At 40.7% G+C, this 19,380-nt stretch overlaps 1 protein-coding gene across 4 annotated transcripts in view; it reads right to left on the reverse strand.

The window, feature by feature from the left end:
- CTNNA2 (catenin alpha 2) overlaps positions 1-19,380 on the reverse strand; it is a 790,749-nt gene that overhangs the window by 507,686 nt on the left and 263,683 nt on the right. For all 4 annotated transcript variants that reach the window (XM_084626180.1, XM_084626177.1, XM_084626178.1 and 1 more), the window contains one exon: positions 9,479-9,682. In XM_084626180.1, coding sequence (XP_084482306.1) covers positions 9,479-9,682 — 204 coding nt within the window. The remainder of the gene's footprint in view (positions 1-9,478; positions 9,683-19,380) is intronic.

Consider the following 19,380-nt stretch of genomic DNA (forward strand, 5'->3'; position numbering starts at 1 on the left):
AAGACTTGCAGTGGACCAAATATTTTCCCAATTTAACCCCGATTGCCCAGAACTGTACTGAAAACATCAAAGATTCCACTTGGGATAGACTAGGCTCTGGGTGAATCTCTCTAGGGAAGTCAAGGGGCAGTGACAGTTGCCACACGAGTTGATGCCAGATCTTGTACAACCTCAGGAAAAAGAGCACCTGGAGTTGTTTTTCACGTAGGTAGGAGGGTCATGGCTGCCATTCCTGCCCCTTGAAGGATTATAACTATGCTGTAGCTTGCAATTCCATTTTACAGATGTCTCCAGTGGTACTGCAAGATTTGTTTGATTCCCGTCATAATTCATGAGCTTAAGTTTCAAGGGCTGTTAGATTCTTATTATGCTGAAATGTTTGTGCCAGAATGGATAGTGGGCCCTTACATACATCTGTCTGCCATGATGTTGCACATTGGCTGCACTTAAAAAGAAATCCAGCCTTACCTTAACTCCTGGGTTATAGTGACAGTAAATAGATGAACTTCAAAAAAGAAAAGGAGTACTTGTGGCACCTTAGAGACTAACCAATTTATTTGCTCAAATAAATTGGTTAGTCTCTAAGGTGCCACAAGTACTCCTTTTCTTTTTGCGAATACAGACTAACATGGCTGTTACTCTGAAACCAGCCAAACTTCAGTGATGGTTATTCCCACTGTATATGATTTTTATTGTAACCGTGTGTGTGTGTGTGTTTCCCTTGTTCCACTGAAGTTTTAGACCATGAGTGGGAACAGACTGATACGTTTTCAAATCAATGGTGGCACTGACCTGGACTCAATTGGATCCATGACTGGCAGATTTGAAAGGTCTTTCATTTTAGTTATTCTGAACTTTCTGGCCCAGTAGGTGGAGGCAGTAGAGACAGAATACTGGTTAGCTAAGAATGGAATAATAGTTACCCAGAAGGAACAAAGGAAAAGGGCCCACAGTGGCACTGCAACTTAGTGTGCTTTAAGACCCTCCAGGGATACTCAACTAGGGGGGATTCATTCAAGGTTATACCATTAGTGGATGACCAATCACTCAGTTCCACTAATTTTATAGAAGAGAAAAAGAGGCAATGAAAAGCTCAGTCACATATATGAGTGCTTGGCTGTGGTTAGTGAGGCTCGGGTGGACCTAGTATTTCGATTTTGACTTAGAAGGAAATGTGCTGGTCAGAATCATCAGTGAACCTCAAATAGGAATTCATTTTCCCAAATTCTCATTCCAAGGATTTCCTGGAAACAGAGCTCTCTGGGTATTTCAACAACACATATGGAACCTATCTCCTGCCAGCGTAGAACCCAAGACATATTTAAACATTTCTCCCAGGTTGACATGCCCAAGGTAATAATGTTGACAGACCATGGCACGAGCATTACTTCTCAGGTGCTGCAAGAAGCATGCTTTCTCCTAGATATTTTTAAAGTCAGATAAAACCACAGTCTATCATGCTCAAACAGATAACCTACTTGATCCTTTTAATAGAACACTCAAAGGAATGCTGTGTAAATGTGATTACCAAAGCCCAAAATTGGACAAAGTGCTTATATATAACTGTTATCTGCAAAGCACGAGGTACCACTCTTTTCTACAGGGCTTGCCTGTTGTGAATTGTGTTTATGGAGGAGAGCAACCGGATATTTTGGCCCTGCAAAAGGAAACACAAGGCAGCAAACGTGATCCTGAATATCCTGAAATTATGGAAACATCTGGATTCTGTAGCAGCTTTTGCTTATAAAAACCTGCAGGCAACACAGATTCCCACAGTACTATCATAAAAGTGCTAAGCAATGGGTATATCAACACCAGGTCCTGCTGCTGTTACCAAGAAAAGACAAGAAACCAAACTACTTGCCATGTAGCTGGGACCCTTTGAACTAGTGCTCTGGGTAGGGTATGCAGATGGTAAATTTTTTGTAGTTGGGGAAAGGTAAGGTACCCAGAAGTCTCTCAAATTTAGACAGCTAGATGGGTACATCCTATGGAAGTAGGAGTTAGAGTGAGATTGCCAGCAACCAGGTGCTAGGCAAGCCAGGAATTTGATAATCACTTTGAAACAGCACATTTCATGATTTCCATAAGAAGTACCAGGAAAAATGATATTGTTGTCAACCATCCCAGTGACTCAACTGCTCAGAATTTTGTGAAGAGGGGGGGAATCTGCATTTCTCTCACCCAATAAAGCCAGTATGCTTCTAAAAAACTGCCCGAATACTTCATTTTCAACAAAATATTGAATCAGTTACTAAAAATTGCTTGATATCACAGGGATGGATCATTGCAACATAAACACACTGTTCTGACTGGTACTTAAAAAGGCAGAGACCCACCCTTTCACAGTCCCAACCTGTTTGTTTCCACATCACTTTTTCAGGCCAGGAAATATAAAACTGTTTCCAGAGATCCTCTAGGAGAGCAAAATGAAATGGCCCAGTTCATTATTTCAATCTTGAACTACAGTATGTAGCTTTAACTAAAACTTGCTTTTCTAAGTATTCCTTGAAAAGCTAGCAGAGCAATACTGAGAACAATTGATAGATTGTCCTTTCTAGGCTGCTGTAACTAAATCAGACAATTCTGATGACTCAGCAGTCAACCTCTGTCACCAATCACTGATTACGGAGTTCGAGACAACTATGGACATTTTGCTGTCTCGTGAATGTAATTTAATGTTCACTGTCACACCAATTAATCTTGTGTGATTCAGAGCCACCTCTCTAAAGGATGTAAGAATGATTTTTTTCCTTTTTTAAATATGAGTTCAGCTATAGCTGTTAAATATGGAACTTGACAGTGTCTTGAGAGTCCATAGATTTTCATTTTCCATCACCTCTTTCATTCCAATTTGGTTGTGCCTTCAAGAACAATGACCTCTAACTGCCCATTAAAGACTTTTAGATTTTACTCACTGCAGCACTTTTTTAAAATACCATTTTATCTGGGACAAACTCAAATGTATTTCCAGTATTTCAGTGAGCAAAACCACCTGAAGGTCTACATTTTCTCTACCTTCATTCCCTTACATTTTTTATCTTCAGACCGGGCATTCCATAGACCCATGGTATAGCCACAGAGCTCCAGTGACCAGGAGTTGAGAACAGGCGACAACTTTGGAGGACAAGTTACAAAAAAGCACCGAAGGCTTAAGGGGAATCTTTCCACTGTGTCATATCAAATATGTTTAGGGACTTTAAAAACAAAAGCCCACACAGATTGAGGAGAAGGATCAGAAATCTGGGAAATGCTGAGGAGGAGCAGAGGAGGATCAGAGTAACAAGGAAAACAACAAGAGGATTCTGCTTCTACTAAATTTACGCCACAGAATAAGCGGGTCTTTAAAAGATTGCTGCTGCACCCTGTCACTATTTTGAATGCATGCATTCTGAAGTTCATTCTAAGTCCCAGAGAGTGCTGCTATGAAGTTCCCTTTCCCCAGCCTTTTTAGTGTACCTGCTGATAGAGGAACCCCATCTGCAGGAAAAGCAGCAGCAGTGACTATTGGATACTAGCATCAGAGGGGTAGCTGTGTCAGTCTGGACCTGTAAAAGCGGCAAAGAGTCCTGTGGCACCTTATAGACTAACAAACGTATTTGAGCATAAGCTTTCGTGGGTGCATCCGACGAAGTGGGTATTCACCCACGAAAGCTTATACTCCAATACGTCTGTTAGTCTTTCTTGGATACTAGGTGCAGGAAACAGCCAGACAGGCCCCAAAGCCCTGACCAGAAACATTCCCTGAACCGCAATGGGGGGAACCCAACAGAAGCGCCTGAGCCCATGAGACTCAATGGCCATGCAAATTCCCTGTCTCCCTGCCCAGAGCTCCCGCCAAAAGCAGTCCCACTTCACAAAGGGGAAGAGCTTTAGGAGTTGACTTGGGAGCCTGCAGGCAGGGACCAGCCACTGTGTTCTCCTGTCCCGCACCTAGAATCCCATACCAGAAGCAGACCCCAGTCTTCTCCAGGGTGGAAAAAAGCCAGTGGACTCTGGAGGAAGACGCCAGTCAGGAAGGCCCCATTTCCACACTTCTTCTGAAAACAGGAAAGTTAACTACCATTGAGCCTGTGACACTCAGTAGTACGAGCACTGATCTAACAGGCTGATTATTGTCAGGGAGGAGTTAATTGTGTCTTTTTGGAAATGGTGGGCATATTAGAAGGTGTTTCCCAATCCCATATAGGCTAATCTACACTACAAGCTATGGGTGTGATTACCCAAGAAGGGGGTCACCTGTTGGCACAACTCATCATTCTCACAACTAGTGAGAATATAAATGGTAGTGTCACCATGGTAGCATGGGGTAATGGTGGGTACAAAGTCAGCATGGCAAAGCCATTCTACTGGGAATCATAGAATATCAGGGTTGGAAGGGACCTCAGGAGGTCACCTAGTCCAACCCCCTGCTCAAAGGAGGACCAATCCCCAACTAAATCATCCCAGCCAGGGCTTTGTCAAGCCTGACCTTAAAAACTTCTAAGGAAGGGGATTGCACCACCTCCCTAGGTAACCCATTCCAGTGCTATACTGCTATTTATACTTGGGCTAGCTTCATGAAAGCTGGCATGAGTATGTGTACAGAGCAGGGGAATCACACCCCTCTTTTATACAGTGGACGTAGCCATATTTTCTGAATATTCTTGTGGTGGGGCCAGGGGTGGGAGACTTCAGTATTACTAATCCCAAGATTTAAAAAAAAACACACACAAAAAAAACCCTGAGTTAGCCCCGCAAATCATGAGACTGATTTAAAAATGAGATTATAAGAAGTTTTACTTTTTGAGTTTTTTATTTGCCTTCTGGTGTTTGGGTCTTTGGGATTCACATTTTCAAGAAGGATTATGGGATTTCAAAATTGGGTTTTGTTCCAATTTGGAATGAAAACCCAAAATTTCAAAATTCTCCAGGTAACAGAATTAATGATATTTTTTTTCAAAACTTGGAACAATTAGACGATTTAAAAACGAAATTCTGCCTATAAAATGAAGGGGAGCCAGGAGCCTGGAAGCCCCAGATCCCAAAGGTCCAAGGCTCCCAGGTTATCTGGGGATTGCAGGATCCTGATTCCCTTTCAGCTCACCAGGTGGGCTGAAGTGGAGCCAGGAAGCCTGGGAGCACTGGCAGAGCAAGAAGCATAGGAGCTGGCACGTTTACAATTTGTGGGGCTCTCAGCTTCCCATCATCCCACCAGGCTGAAGAGCTGGGAGCCTGCCAAGGAGCCAGGTAACCAAACTGGCATGAAACTAGACAGCAAAAATTTCTGATGCGTTCTCCTTTCAAGCTCTTCTCTGAAGCCATGAGGACTAGAAACTTAATCTCTTTCATTTAAAAAGAAAAGTATCGCAAAACTACAGGAGCTACAGCTTAAAAAAATCACCAAATACCATGAGACTCACAATAAAATCAGAGTTGTCCTTTGGGAGAGCTAAGAAAGAAAGAAAGAAAGAGGGACTATTCAGGGGAAATCTTAAAAAAAATGTAACTGACAAGATACATACCTTTGACATTTTAGTTATATGAGGTTTATGACTTTGTCTATCTTGTCTTCTTAGAGGTGCTTCCTCTGTGTTTGTACATCTAGCACAATGGAACCCCAGTCCTCATGGGGGCTTTTGTGCACGATCACAATACCAATATACAATTATTAAAAACAATGATAGAGCTCCTGTGGGCTAATACTGCAAAACCTCCCACGGTATTAATCATTCAAACAAATATTTGCAATGGAGCCAGAATATCTGAATATTTGATGAGGGAATAAAACTGAACCAAATCTAATTCAGTATATTAATGAAAATCAAAGTGAAATGGTCAAGTTTTGTCTTTTCACCCCTTCTTAGCAAAGTTGTGTCACTTTGCCTGAAATCTTCATAATATTGAAAATCATTTTTTCTGAGACTGAAACTTAGTCTTCCCCCTTTTCCCCCTTGCAAACCTTCCTTCCACCTGAATATAAAAACTAATGTCTGAACAGTGAGAGAGGGAACAAAGCTTTTTACAGGATCCTCAGACCCTGAAGTCCTACCGTGCCTCTCCCCTCACCAACTGATCAGACATCCAGTGGCATCTTTCTGAACTACAAACCAGCGCTGATCGGCTCAATAAAAATTTGCTTGGAACATTGTATAAGTGGCAGTGTATGCTATATACAAGAATGCCATTTCAAGCATATAATTAGCTAGACGGACATTGTTAGCAACTCACTAGCACATCAGGGATCTACAAAATGAGCAGAAGAATTCTCCCTCCTGCATCACAATTTTCTTTCTGTTACCAGTTTGACCTAAAGCTATGGTAACATCACCTATTGTCACAATAGTGAAAAGTAAGATAGGCTGATTTGTCCTAAGACTGAATGCATCCAGTCCAATTCTACTGTTTTGCACCTAGTCATTCATACCTGAGCAAACGGATTGTAAAATGAGAGGTAACACACTACAATTTATACCCACTTTGTACTCACTATGCACAGGTGTAAAGGATTAGCTTAGTGCAAAGGCACAGAGAATCAGGACTCTTCTTTAAACAACATGAAACAAAAAAACAACTTGTAGGTGAAGAGTGAGTCTCCCTTGCCCTAGATCACTGAAGAGGGTAAGTGGAGGGGCACTTTTCGGTTGAGCAGAGCTATTAACATTTGAATAGGCAAGAAAATAATAATAGCATTGCAACTGCAATGTACAGTCTCTCTGAAATACTGGCATGCAATATTACTGGCATAAAATAACGGTATTCTTAATGAAGAGTATCAAAGGAGCGTGCACATTTTATGACTGATGATTAGCCACAAAGTTTCAGTTTTTTCCATTACCTCTTCCTCTTGTTCTTTAATCAGAACAATATAGGAGTAGATTTAAAATGAGGTACTGATAGCACTGGTTAAAGGCATTCTGGGCAGATGTTTGCAGAGCTGTCCAAGGGAAGCTTGTAGAACGTATCTCAGTACTAAGCGGGAACAATATACTCTTACAGACGGGCGGTCTCTTGATCAGGCTGTCAGTTGTCCCAAGTCATGCCTTATCGCAATCAGATTTAGTTTTACCTTGCAACAATTCTACCAAGCTTCTGGGAATTTTGCAAGTGAAATCTTTGGCAGTTGTAAAGCCCTTGCTTCTCATTACTGAAAACCCCATGTCCTCTTATCAAGACAGGGGTTAAAAACAAAAATGGAAGCCATGCCGGTAGATACAAATGTTGTATCTTAAAAAACCAAAAACCAAAAAACAACTAGGAAGTGATTACATGACATAATCTATTTTTTAAGTTTGAAATACTATACCTCAAACTAAACATTCATTTGTTAAGAAGAAGATACTTATACATGAACTGTTAAACTGATTTCATTACGTTCCATACGAAACATGAAGAGAAAAAGAATTGGGAATTATGGATCTTAGATCTAATTAGACTGCTATTAGAAGAATAGAAATATAAAGATGGACAAATATCCATCAGCTCAGTTACTTAAACACCATATATAAAGTGTAAAACACAACTCTCTTCCACTAAGCATTCTAAGAGAAACCCTGAAACTACATTAGCCATCCTCTGCATGGTCATAAACGAATGCTGCCATTTAAACTCTAAAGATTCTTTTGCCTTATCTGAAAGTGGTGTCAGAAATAAAATAAGTAATGTTTCTGAAGCAAGGGCAAATTCATTTTGCTATCACAAAGCATGGTACATAAGAAACAGGATACAACAATCCATCAGTTTTGGAATGATCTTTGTAGAGACCTTTTAGAGCTTACACCTAAAAGTAATAATTCTGTGAAACAAGATTCTGCAGACAGCAATCCAAAAAGCTATATTTCACATCATCATCACCTGTCCTTTAACTCACTCTCTTTACGGCTTTCACCTCAAGATAAAACAACATCAGCTTTGCTGTCATTTGCACCAAAAGAACATATCAACTGTCACCTTAAAAAACAGCAAACAATTTCTGTGTTGTAATCCTAGACTGGGGAATAGCTGTTCCTTGAAGCCAACACCATTTTACTGAACAGTAAAAAGAAAATATAAGCAATTTAAGAAATAAATTCTAGTTGTCTCAGGTATACAATAAAGCAAATAGAAGATTGAATACTTTCACTGGTTTGATATTGTATATTATCAGTCTTGCAACTAGAAATAATAATAATAATAATAAAAACACTTAATCCTTGAATGTTAGTTTTCAACATTTATCAGAATTGGGGACTTGGAAAAAACAGGATCAAAATATGCAATGTGTTTACTTAAACTCTAACGTTACCAGCAGATGAAAAATGAGGCATGCAGTAGAACACTTGCTCTGGTAAATATATTTGGACGGCTTAAATGTGCAAATACTCATTTGGAAATATTTCCAATCATATAATGTATGTTCAAAAAAGGGGAAATGGATTTGAAACCCTGAAATATCCTTAAACACAGTATCTAGGAGCTCATGGAAAGACATGGGCATCACCATTACCTCTTGAAGTGGCTACCACCATATTGTCAGAGAAGAACTGCTTCCGACAATATTTCCAGGAATTAAGTTGTAATATAAAAAAAAGGTTATTGACTGGTTATGATCTCACTGCATATATCACAGCCTTGCAATGATGGATGAGTCTAGTAACAATAGTGCAGAATATCCACAAATAATTTTGGAAGTATACATAGGCACTGTTAAGAAGAGGATGTTTATCATGTAGGAGATTATACACATAAAGCAAATGATACTGTATGTCTACACTGTGGTGACTGATGTATTTAAGATATTTTAAAAACATTTCATTATGTGCACTGCAATAATGATAGATAATACTGAACGGATTCAGGGAATCTGCACACTTACAGTTAATAGCTCCAATTACACTGTTAGCAAATAAGAATCCTCATGGTTTAACTACATCCTCCCACGTGCAAACTTAAAGCTACTTCATGTGAACTTCTGTGTGTACATCTGAATAAAACGCGACATGACTATTTCCCTACAACAATGAATAATGCTAGAAACCGACTGTACACATTTTCTTTTACAAAAATAGTATCTAGGATATTTTCATTTGACTTATCCACGTTCCCTGTTTGCTTACCAACTAGGAGTTTTATACACATTTCACAACAGCATTTGGGCTCACTAGAAATATTTAAAAGTTGTGTGGACTACCTTTTAGTTAAAATGAAACAAATCACTGATTCAGAACACAGTAGTCTCTTATTCTGCAGTAGAGTGAGGGAATCTTACAATTGGGGGCTTTCCTTTTCAGAACAAAATGCATTTCAGGATATAGTTATTTGTAACAAACTACTATAAAGCAATCTCAACCTCCCAAATGTTGAAAACCACCGAAGCATTTTAAGTGACTACCTTGATTTTCTTGAACTGCTGCTATTTAGGATAGTCAGTTTTACTAAGCATGTAGGCATTTTAGAATAGTCATAAAACTGCTTAACAATCCATACAGGAGGAAAAGACTAAAGAGAGCATAGAACTTACATTATTCATATACTCGCTAAGTAGGTCCTGGAGGGCCTGTCGTACAGCATTGCACTCAGCAACAATTCTCTCTCGGCGGTCATCACGTGTGCATGAAGAGTCTGCCATCAGTGCTGCTCCACTGATAATACTCTCCAACCTCTCTTCAAGAGATGGTCTGAATCTGGCCTCACTGAAAGTCATAGGGTCTAAAATAATCTTGTTCTGAAATATAAAACATAATGTAGAAAAATGAACAGCATTCTTGGGTGTTTGCTATTGTTTTTGAAATATCCCCTTTTATGGCTTTTCATCTTTCCTACTGAATAAATACAGGAGTTCTCTGCTACATTCCAGGAGGAACTACACTTACTGAAATATCTAGTCTCTATTAAATTTGAGGTCCTTAAATAACATATTTTAAAAGGACCAGACAACATACGCTTGTTTTAAAATTTGTTTAAAATAAACATCTCAACAGATGAGTTTTCAAATATGTCAACAGCCTAAAGCAAAAGGAGGAGGTGACCTTTAAGCACAGTAAATTGTTGACTATTATACTTTTACTGGATCTTATGAAGCTTTTCACAGCTGAGAACTGGTACATGAAATGTACCAAACATGCTATTTTTTTTTCAAATGTCACATATTCATTGAATACTTAAATCTCTGTTAATATCATATAATATTACTGCCTCTGTATTTATTCAAGTAATCTAATGTTCAGTTCTGTGTACAATGAATGGGTCTGCTCCACATTTTCAGCATCATTATAATTTACACTGATTTCATTAAATAGGACTTAACATATTTTTCATAATTTTTACAACTATTGCTTAATGATTTGTGTAAACCATCATGTCCTGTGAATACATTTCTTCCTTACTTAAAAACACAAACAATGTACTAATGTAAGCTTGCATTTAGGTGTTGGGCTGGTAGGGTTATGTTTTTGTTTATCAGCGCACTGACTTTTATTTGACCCACTGCTCTGGGACTCAGAAGAGCAGGGTTCAATTCCCAGTTTCACAGATTTCTTGTGCTAGTTTGGACAAATCCCTTGATCTTTCTGTTTTTTTCCCCCCCATTACATGTGAAATGGCAAAGGTAAATAATACTTCATCTCCCCCACCTTTTGCATATCTTGCCATGACAATGTACCTGTTGCAATGTATCTGCTACAGTTGTAAACAAGAACTGGGGAAAGAGGAACATCTTGGGCCTGGGACTGTTTCTAAACCTCTTGGATTTTCGCAATTTGCCCAGAACTGTCTCTTCGAAATTGCCCAGACAACTGCTGATGTGACAGAATGGATTATAAAGGATGTTAGATACACTCACAATTTGGAGTCGTTTGTGGATCCAAAGCCCTGTTTAGATTAAGATGTGGTAATCCTGGCTCCCCGCATCTTGTGATTGGACTGAATGTCGACTGGCCATTGGGACTTCAGTTCTGATCTTCAGATTCTGGTGTAGTATGCTTGGGTTATGAATGTAAACTGAGTGGTTTATTTTGTAACAATAAGTAGTACTTGTGGATTATATATGAACACTGTATCTGGTATCTGCCTGCTCTCCTATCTCATAGGGAGACTCCTGCTGTGGGTCTAACAAACCCTACATTGTGGGTTGAGGAAGCCATGCCCCCTTTACTGTACTGGGCATGGTCCAAGTGCACTGGTATAAGAAGGAGCAGCTCAGCTCAGTTGGGGCTGACTGCCAGGGAGGAAGGACATGCTCCGTTGGCTCCAGCTGAGGATCAGCCAAAGTCCGAGGCCAGGGAGGCCGGAGACACTGTAACCCAAGCAGACGCTAAGGCACCTATTGGGAACCCGCTGCCCCAGGAGTCACTGGGGACAGCGCAGACCGGATAACCCGGAGACAGCAGACCACAGCAACAGAAACTACAGTAAGCTGCAGCCCAGGGGAATTAGATAGTGGCTTGGTTAGTGAGCCAGTGTTTTGAGTCATTGTGTTTCAGTCGGAACCTCCCCACTGACTCAGTGGCATGTGCCCCTGCCACTACCAGGGCCTTGGGCTGGGGTCCAGTGGAGAGGGAGAGACTGGACCCCTTACCAGGGCTGCCACCCTCCCACCCCGCTTGTGTGTGGTGGTCCCCTTCCTGACTGACTTTGGCCACTAGGTCTTACTGCCAGTCTTCCTGGGGCGAATATACTGATTGTGGCTACTAGGCCTTACTGTCCCGCTAAGAGGGGCAAGCCTATTGACTTTGGCCATTGGGCCAAACTGACCAGCTATTAGGGGCGAATACATGGACTCTAGCCATTATGCCTCACTGCCCTGCTGAGAGGGGAAATATATGGACTTTGGCAGTTAGGCCTTACAGCCCTGCTAACTGCGGCAAAGCTTATGCTCAAATAAATTGGTTAGTCTCTAAGGTGCCACAAGTACTCCTTTTCTTTTTGTGAATACAGACTAACATGGCTGCTCCTCTGAAAGCTATTAACGTTGGTCGGTTGGCCCACTGCCCTGCAAACCGGGTTGAATTTACTGATTTTGGCCACTCGGCCTCACTGCCCTGCTAAGAAGGGTGAATCTATAGACGGGGACTACTACACCTTAGAGCCCCACAAAGAGGGGGCGAATCTATTGACTTTGCCCATTGGGCTGCATGGTCCAGCTCTTAGGGTCGAGTACATTGATTAGTCATTAGGCCTCATTGCCGTGCCAAGAAGGGCGAATTCATGGACTTCGGCCACTAAGCCTTACTGCCCTGTCATCCTGGGGCGACTGTATTGGTAGTAGCTATTAGGCCCTACTATCCTGCAAAAAGGGGTAAATCTTTTGATACTGGCCATTGCGCTGTATTGCCCTGTCTCACTGGAGCGAACTTACTGACTATAGCCGCCAGGCCTTACGGCTCTGCCGATGGGGACCAATTGATTGACTCTGGCCATTGGGCTACACTCCCCTGCTAAGAAGGGCGAGTATATTGACTGGGGTCTAGGAGTGTGATGGGGTGCACTCATCCTACACTGGATGTGGTCATCCCCAACCCTGTCACAATAGGTTATATGTACATTTTACTATCTCAACTCAACATTAACTAAGATTTTTGAGGGGAATCACCACAGGTGTATAGTAACTTTGCATCATGGTTATTACAGCTAAATCATAGAGACAAATATTGAAATACCCCCATTTGGCACCCTTTAGTATGCCACACCTCCTCCATACCTCTGCTTTCCCTCCCTGTTCTCCCACTTTTCCCCTTAGAGACTCATCTTCCAACCAACATGCTTCCATGTACAAACTCCATTCCTGAGACAGCTTCTTCCTCTGGCAAATCCCTGAGTTTGCCAGAACACAGTCCTAGCATGACACTTCAGAGCAGGTCCATCACTCCAGAACTACAATTTTCTGTGTGTCCCCCATTACTGCCAAATCTGAGCACACCACAATCTTTAATGTATTTATCCTTAAAACCCCTGTGAGGTAGGGGTTTTGAGGGGAGATAACATTATTATCTCCATTTTACAGATAGGAACTGTGTCACAGAGACATCAAGTGGCTTGTACAAGGTCACAGAGAAAATCTCTCAAGTCCTACACTACTGTCTTAACCACTGGGGCATCCTTCCTCCTATATATCCTCCTACAACTGGAGAGGTGGCTGGGAACATGAGGAGAGAAGCATGTGTATGAATTGGTCAATATGAGGAGCATAGGTGGACAACTGGATAGTCTCCCTGCTTCCCTCAGTTCCAAGTTCTCTTTCCCTTCCCCCATGCAAAACCCACAACTCTCTTCTCCACACCACTTATCCCTTACTAGTCAGCCTGTCTCCTGGCTCCCTATGGTCTCTGTGATGAGTCAGCTAAATAGCGATGGAATTCAATTAAGTTGTCATGGATTGGGGAAATAAATTATTTCAATTTTCCAAGTTCAGAAGTAAACAATCTAAGCTATTTTTCACAATGAGGTGGGGTTTTTTTTTGGTCTGTGCAGTTTGGGGACTATGGCAATTTTAGCTAGAGGAATCTCAAACAAATTGAGGACTTTTATTTTTATTTTAAATGAACGTTCAACATTTTTCCTCCACAAAAGTTACTGTTTTATGAAAAGATTATGTAGAAAATGCAACTGTCCCGAGAGTTAATAGGTCAAATTTTAGTCCTACTTTAAGAGCAAATCTCAATGCAACATTAGCTATAGAGCCTCTTCCAGGACCTTCACAAGAACAAAAGATAACAGGATACCGATGCTGCTTCAAAAAGCATCCAGCAATGTAAAGATCAGGATGATGAAGTATGGACACCAAGCCCTGAGCCTCTGAGATATCTGGTGACTTGGGGAGCAAAGGGAGAAAAAGAACCATGACCTCACAGCACAAAGTGCAGGGAAAGCAGTGAGTAGCACTGGAGCAAAAGCAAGAGGAAACCAAAGGCCAGCTGGTGCCAATGAAGTCTTTTGACACGGATTTTTTTTTTCAGGTCTCCCACCAGGCTGCCTCAGCTCTACTTCCAGCCGTTCTTTGACGGGAAAGCCAAAAAGAGGTTCCTCACCTAATACAGTAACTGGAGTTCTTCAAGATGTGTATCCCTGTGGGTGCTCCACTCTAGGTGCGCATGAACCTTTGGAGATTTTTTTTTTAGCAGTGCCCTTTATGCCCGCACATGGGCCCTGCACATCCTCATGCCCTGTACCAAGGCTGTATTGGCCTGTGTGGATGAAGTGCCCTCAATTCCTTCTCTACTATAAAGCCGACAGAAGCAGCTCTGAAGCAGAGTGGAGGAGGGCTGGTATTGGAGCAACCAGAGTGGGACATATCTCGAAGACCTCCAGTTACTCCTTCATCAAGTAGCATCCCTGTGGGTGTTCCACCTTAGGTGATTCCCTAGCAGTTACCCTTTAAGGAGGTGGGAGTTTTTGATTCCCTAGCAGTTACCCTTTAAGGAGGTGGGAGTTTTGGAACAGAGTCCATCACTGAAGAAAAACCTGCACTGCCTACAGCCAAATCTGACCTTCCAGTGTGAATTAGGGCATAATAGTTGGAAAACATGTGCACCAAGGACCCTATTGCAGCACTTCAGATTTCAGCAACTGAAACATCTTTGAGTAGATTTACAGACACACTGTGATCTAGCAGAGCATGCAGTTACTTTTAGGGGAGGTGTAACATCAGTGAAAACCATAGCAGGCAATAATACATCCAGAGATCCATTTAGAAAGTCTCTGAGTGCAGATAGGTGTTCTCTTAGACTTAGCTGCAAAAGAAATAAAAAGAGTCTAAGGGTCTTCCTGAATGGTCTAGTCCAATACAAGTAAAAGGCTAACACCCTTCTAATATCCAGTGTATGAAAAGCAGACTCTTGCATAGACTGTTGACGCTTTAAGAAAAAAACACCCAGAAGATTAATATGAAATTCAGAGGACGCCTTAGGTGAAGACTTCGGATGAGGTCGTAGAGATACCTTCTCCTTGGGGAACAGAATAAATGGAGGGTCTGCCATTAGAGCTCCCATTTCCCCAACGCTTCAAGCAGAAGGGATGGCCACAGACAGATGTAGCAGGATAGATTGTCGGGCTCAACGGGTAGTGACCAATGGCTCCATGTCTAGTTGGCAGCTGGTATCAAGTGGAGTGTCCCAAAGGTCGGTCCTGGGGCCGGTTTTGTTCAATATCTTCATAAATGATCTGGAGGATGGTGTGGATTGCACTCTCAGCAAATTTGCAGATGACACTAAACTGGGAAGAGAGGAAGATACACTGGAGAGTAGGCCCTAGACAAATTGGAGGATTGGGCGAAAAGAAATCTGATGAGGTTCAACAAGGACAAGTGCAGAGTCCTGCACTTAGGACGGAAGAATCCAATGCACCGCTACAGACTAGGGACCGAGTGGCTCGGCAGCAGTTCTGCAGAAAAGGACCTAGGTGTTACAGTGGACGAGAAGCTGGATATGAGTCAACAGTGTGCCACTGTTGCCAAGAAGGCCAATGGCATTTTGGGATGTATAAGTAGGGGCATTGTCAGCAGATCGAGGGACGTGATCGTTCCCCTCTATTCGACATTGGTGAGGCCTCATCTGGAGTACTGTGTCCAGTTTTGGGACCCACACTACAAGAAGGATGTGGAAAAATTGGAAAGAGTCCAGCAGTGGGAAACAAAAATGATTAGGGGACTGGAACACATGAGTTATGAGGAGAGGCTGAGGGAACTGGGGATGTTTAGTCTACGGAAGAGAAGAATGAGAGGGGGTTTGATAGCTGCTTTCAACTACCTGAAAGGGGGTTCCAAAAAGGATGGCTCTCGACTGTTCTCTAGACTGGTAGCAGATGACAGAACAAGGAGTAACTGTCTCAAGTTGCAGTGGGGGAGGTTTAGGTTGGATATTAGGAAAAACTTTTTCACTAGGAGGGTGGTGAAACACTGGAATGCGTTACCTAGGGAGGTGGTGGAATCTCCTTCCTTCGAAGTTTTTAAGGTCAGGCTTGACAAAGCCCTGGCTGGGATGATTTAATTGGGGATCAGTCCTGCTTTGAGCAGGGGGTTGGACTAGATGACCTCCTGAGGTCCCTTCCAACCCTGATATTCTATGATTCAATGTAGCTTATAGTTCAAAAGATTGTTTCATGAGATGCTTAAGAATCAGGCTGAGATCCCACAGTGGTGTAAGGAATCCAATCTGCAGAAAAAGATGGATAAATCCTTTTAGAAATCTTGCTGTGGTTGGGTTAGTAAATACTGAGAAACCTTCTACCGGCACATGGAAAGCTGTTACTGCTGTTAAATTAACCTTGATTGAATTCATAGAAAGGGCTGAATTTTTCAATTCCAACACAAGATTGAGGAAGTTGATGATTGTATGAACAGAGAGGAAAGGTTGTATCTTAGAGATGTTCTTTAGAAAGAATCAGCAAGATATAGACAGCCTGGATGTGTGGATCTAGAGACAGGTCCAAGTCAAAGAGGACCTAAATGTAAACCCTAAACTTTCCATAAGGTATTTCCAAAGTTACTGTATCAGATGAGCCTAGGGTAAGGTGATTTCCTGTCTGAAACAAAGATGACATCATTTGATGATGTGAAACAAAAAGTGAAAATACTGTAATGACTCAATTAGCGTATATGAAAATTTCTGCTAAACTGTGTAGCAGAAGCCCTTTACTGTTCATTGGTATTGGAGCTGAAAGATATGAGTTCTGTCACAGAGATGTACTAACTGGTCAAGTTATGCCATGTAGTGACACCAATTACATTGCTAGGTGGTCACAAATTTATGTTTCTGAGTATTGTTTAATCTAGCAGAAAAAGCCATAATGAGATCCAACAGCTGGAATATGAAGATAGACAAATTTGGACTAAAAATAAGGTGCAATCTGTTTACCAGTAAGGGAAACTAACAATTGGAACAAATTACTTAGGGATGTGGTGTATTCTCCATCATGTGAAGTCTTTAAATCAAGACAGGATATTTTCTAAACTTATAACTCAAACAGAAGTTTTGGTCCTGAGGCACAAATTGCTGGGTGACGGTGTACGGCTTATGTTATACAACAGGTCAGACTACATTATCATAATGGTCTCTTCTGGCCTTAAAAACTTATGAACCTATTACCTTACTGGAATTATTTCAATTAAGTTAAATTGGTTTAGATGGATGGTTTCAATGATGTGCACTCCCTGTTATGGCAAAAGTTCTTATATATGACTTGCACAGTAGTTAGGATTTTTCTGGAAAAATATTGTAGCAATGAATAATGTTTGTTTTTGTGCTAAAAGGCATAAGTACTGAATGACAAGTACTGTACCAATTGGTAATGTTGGAGGCCAGCATCACAAAAGGTCTGCTGCTACTTTCTGGCAGCTACCCACTACTTTATTTTTTCTGACAGAACCTCTACTGCTGCCTTCCAATTTTCAATGACAGAAGGTCTAGGTTGTTTACCCAAGTTTTCATTTTAGCCCATTTTTCACCTCCTACCCTCATTCCATACTACCTAGCTGTTATTCCACACTGTGTAAAACCTGAAGGATCGCATGGACTTTGCTTACTTTTGCCTAGGGAGTGAACATTTTGAAATTGTCTTGAAGCCAAGTCTCCTACATAGTAGCACGGAGGTCAGCTTCTGAACAAGTGAGTCAGTAATTAGAACTGATTAGATTATCTAGGCAGATTTTGATTAGAAAAAAGATGCTTTTATAATCAAATTATTTAACTGAGCAGTCCTTAGAAACAGATTAAACCAAATGTGTTATGCATTCAGTCACATAATGTATTAGGAAAAAAAAACATTTTAACTCCAACTGGAAAGAATATTTTTAAAAGAACAATCTACTTGCTTTCCAGGTTAACACTTTTATCTCAAATTAATGTTATTGTAGGGGTGCACAAGTTGATTTGTAGTTTAGAAGCTAAACAAATTACCAGATGGCAAATTTTGCAAGTGTACATAAATCTTAACCTTAAGTGTGTTGTATGAGATAACGATAAATGATTTTGGATCACCATTGGGTTATTTTCTGACTCATTTTTGTTTCTTTATAGTTCAAGGTGGCAGGTGCAAAAGAAGAGTCAATCTGTGCTCCTACCTAGGGGCACTTTACCCACACCACCTGCTGCTCTATAAAATTTGGCTGGAATCATGCAAGCAGGTTTCATATTTGAACAGTTTGCAAAGATGTTGTGTTACCATCTCTCTGCTGTTACCATCTGAACCTTAAAAGAAAATGAGTCAAGAAATAAATAAATATATAGAGAGCTACAACTAGGGATGGGAGAGAATTTATCCAATTATTGAGATGCATAATATTTCAGTCATTATTTCAAACAGACCATTCAAATGCCAAATCATGATAAATTCTAATGGAATATTTTAATTTTCACAACATTTTAATGAAACATAAGTTTGTGCAATTTACTGCCTGGGATAGCCCAAATCAACACAGCATTAATAGGTCAAATGACATAGCTAATTAGGAGAACCAATATATTTTAAAATCCTGATAATATATTATAACAAACATAAAATGCACTCCCTAGTTGTCAACAGCCTCTAACAGTGTGAAGTTATAGCAAAACTAACAAATTGTATTCTGATTACAGTACACTCATTCACATAATGTAAAAACAAAGTCAAAGGTGAAATCCTGGCCTCAGTGAAGTCAGCAGAAGGTTTGCCATTGACTTCAATGGGGTCCAGATTTCACCCCAGATATCTAACTTTTGGTTTTTTTTTTAAAAAGTGTCTGGCTCTATACATAAGGACAAATGAGAAGATAATTTTCCTTCCGGGGGGGGGGGGGGGGGCTACAATCTAAATAAGTGAATAGCAGAGGAACAACACACACAGAAATATGTGGGAACCTTGCTATGATTCATTGTTTAATAAAGAGGAAACTCACAGTTGAACAATTTCAACCAAATGTCACATTGTTCCAGCTCCACCAACTGCTGGTGTAGTGGAAATTCATGTATCATTCTCTAGAATGTGCCATTATGTTTCTTACATACCTTCTAGCATATATGTCAAAAAATATTGTTCCAGTTTTACTACCAACTAAATCATAACTGATCTCTTTGAAACGATCCATACTGATAGGGCTGTTCTAGTCACTCATACGTTAATTCCTTAGGTATGCACTTCACTGTTGCACTTGAAAATGACCTAGTTTCATTCACATTCATTGCACATCCTTAAGAATTAACAAAAGAGCAAAGTTACCTTTACTATCATACTTATAGTTAATAGATCTGTATCGCTAGAGAAAATGCAGTGAATAAACTGGGATAATTAAAATGTATGGAAATCATGAGAAATAATTTTTGCAGCCAACAGTCAGTCGATTACTACTTCTTCAGAACCTTTTCAACATTTCCTTATTAAAGGGGATTTTTAATTAGAAACATACACACTAACATTTAACACATGCAGTAGTCTCTACTACCAACCAGAGGATTT

This window comes from Lepidochelys olivacea (assembly GCF_965140295.1).
Source record: "Lepidochelys olivacea isolate rLepOli2 genome assembly, chromosome: 4".
Classification (NCBI taxonomy): Eukaryota; Metazoa; Chordata; order Testudines; family Cheloniidae; genus Lepidochelys; species Lepidochelys olivacea.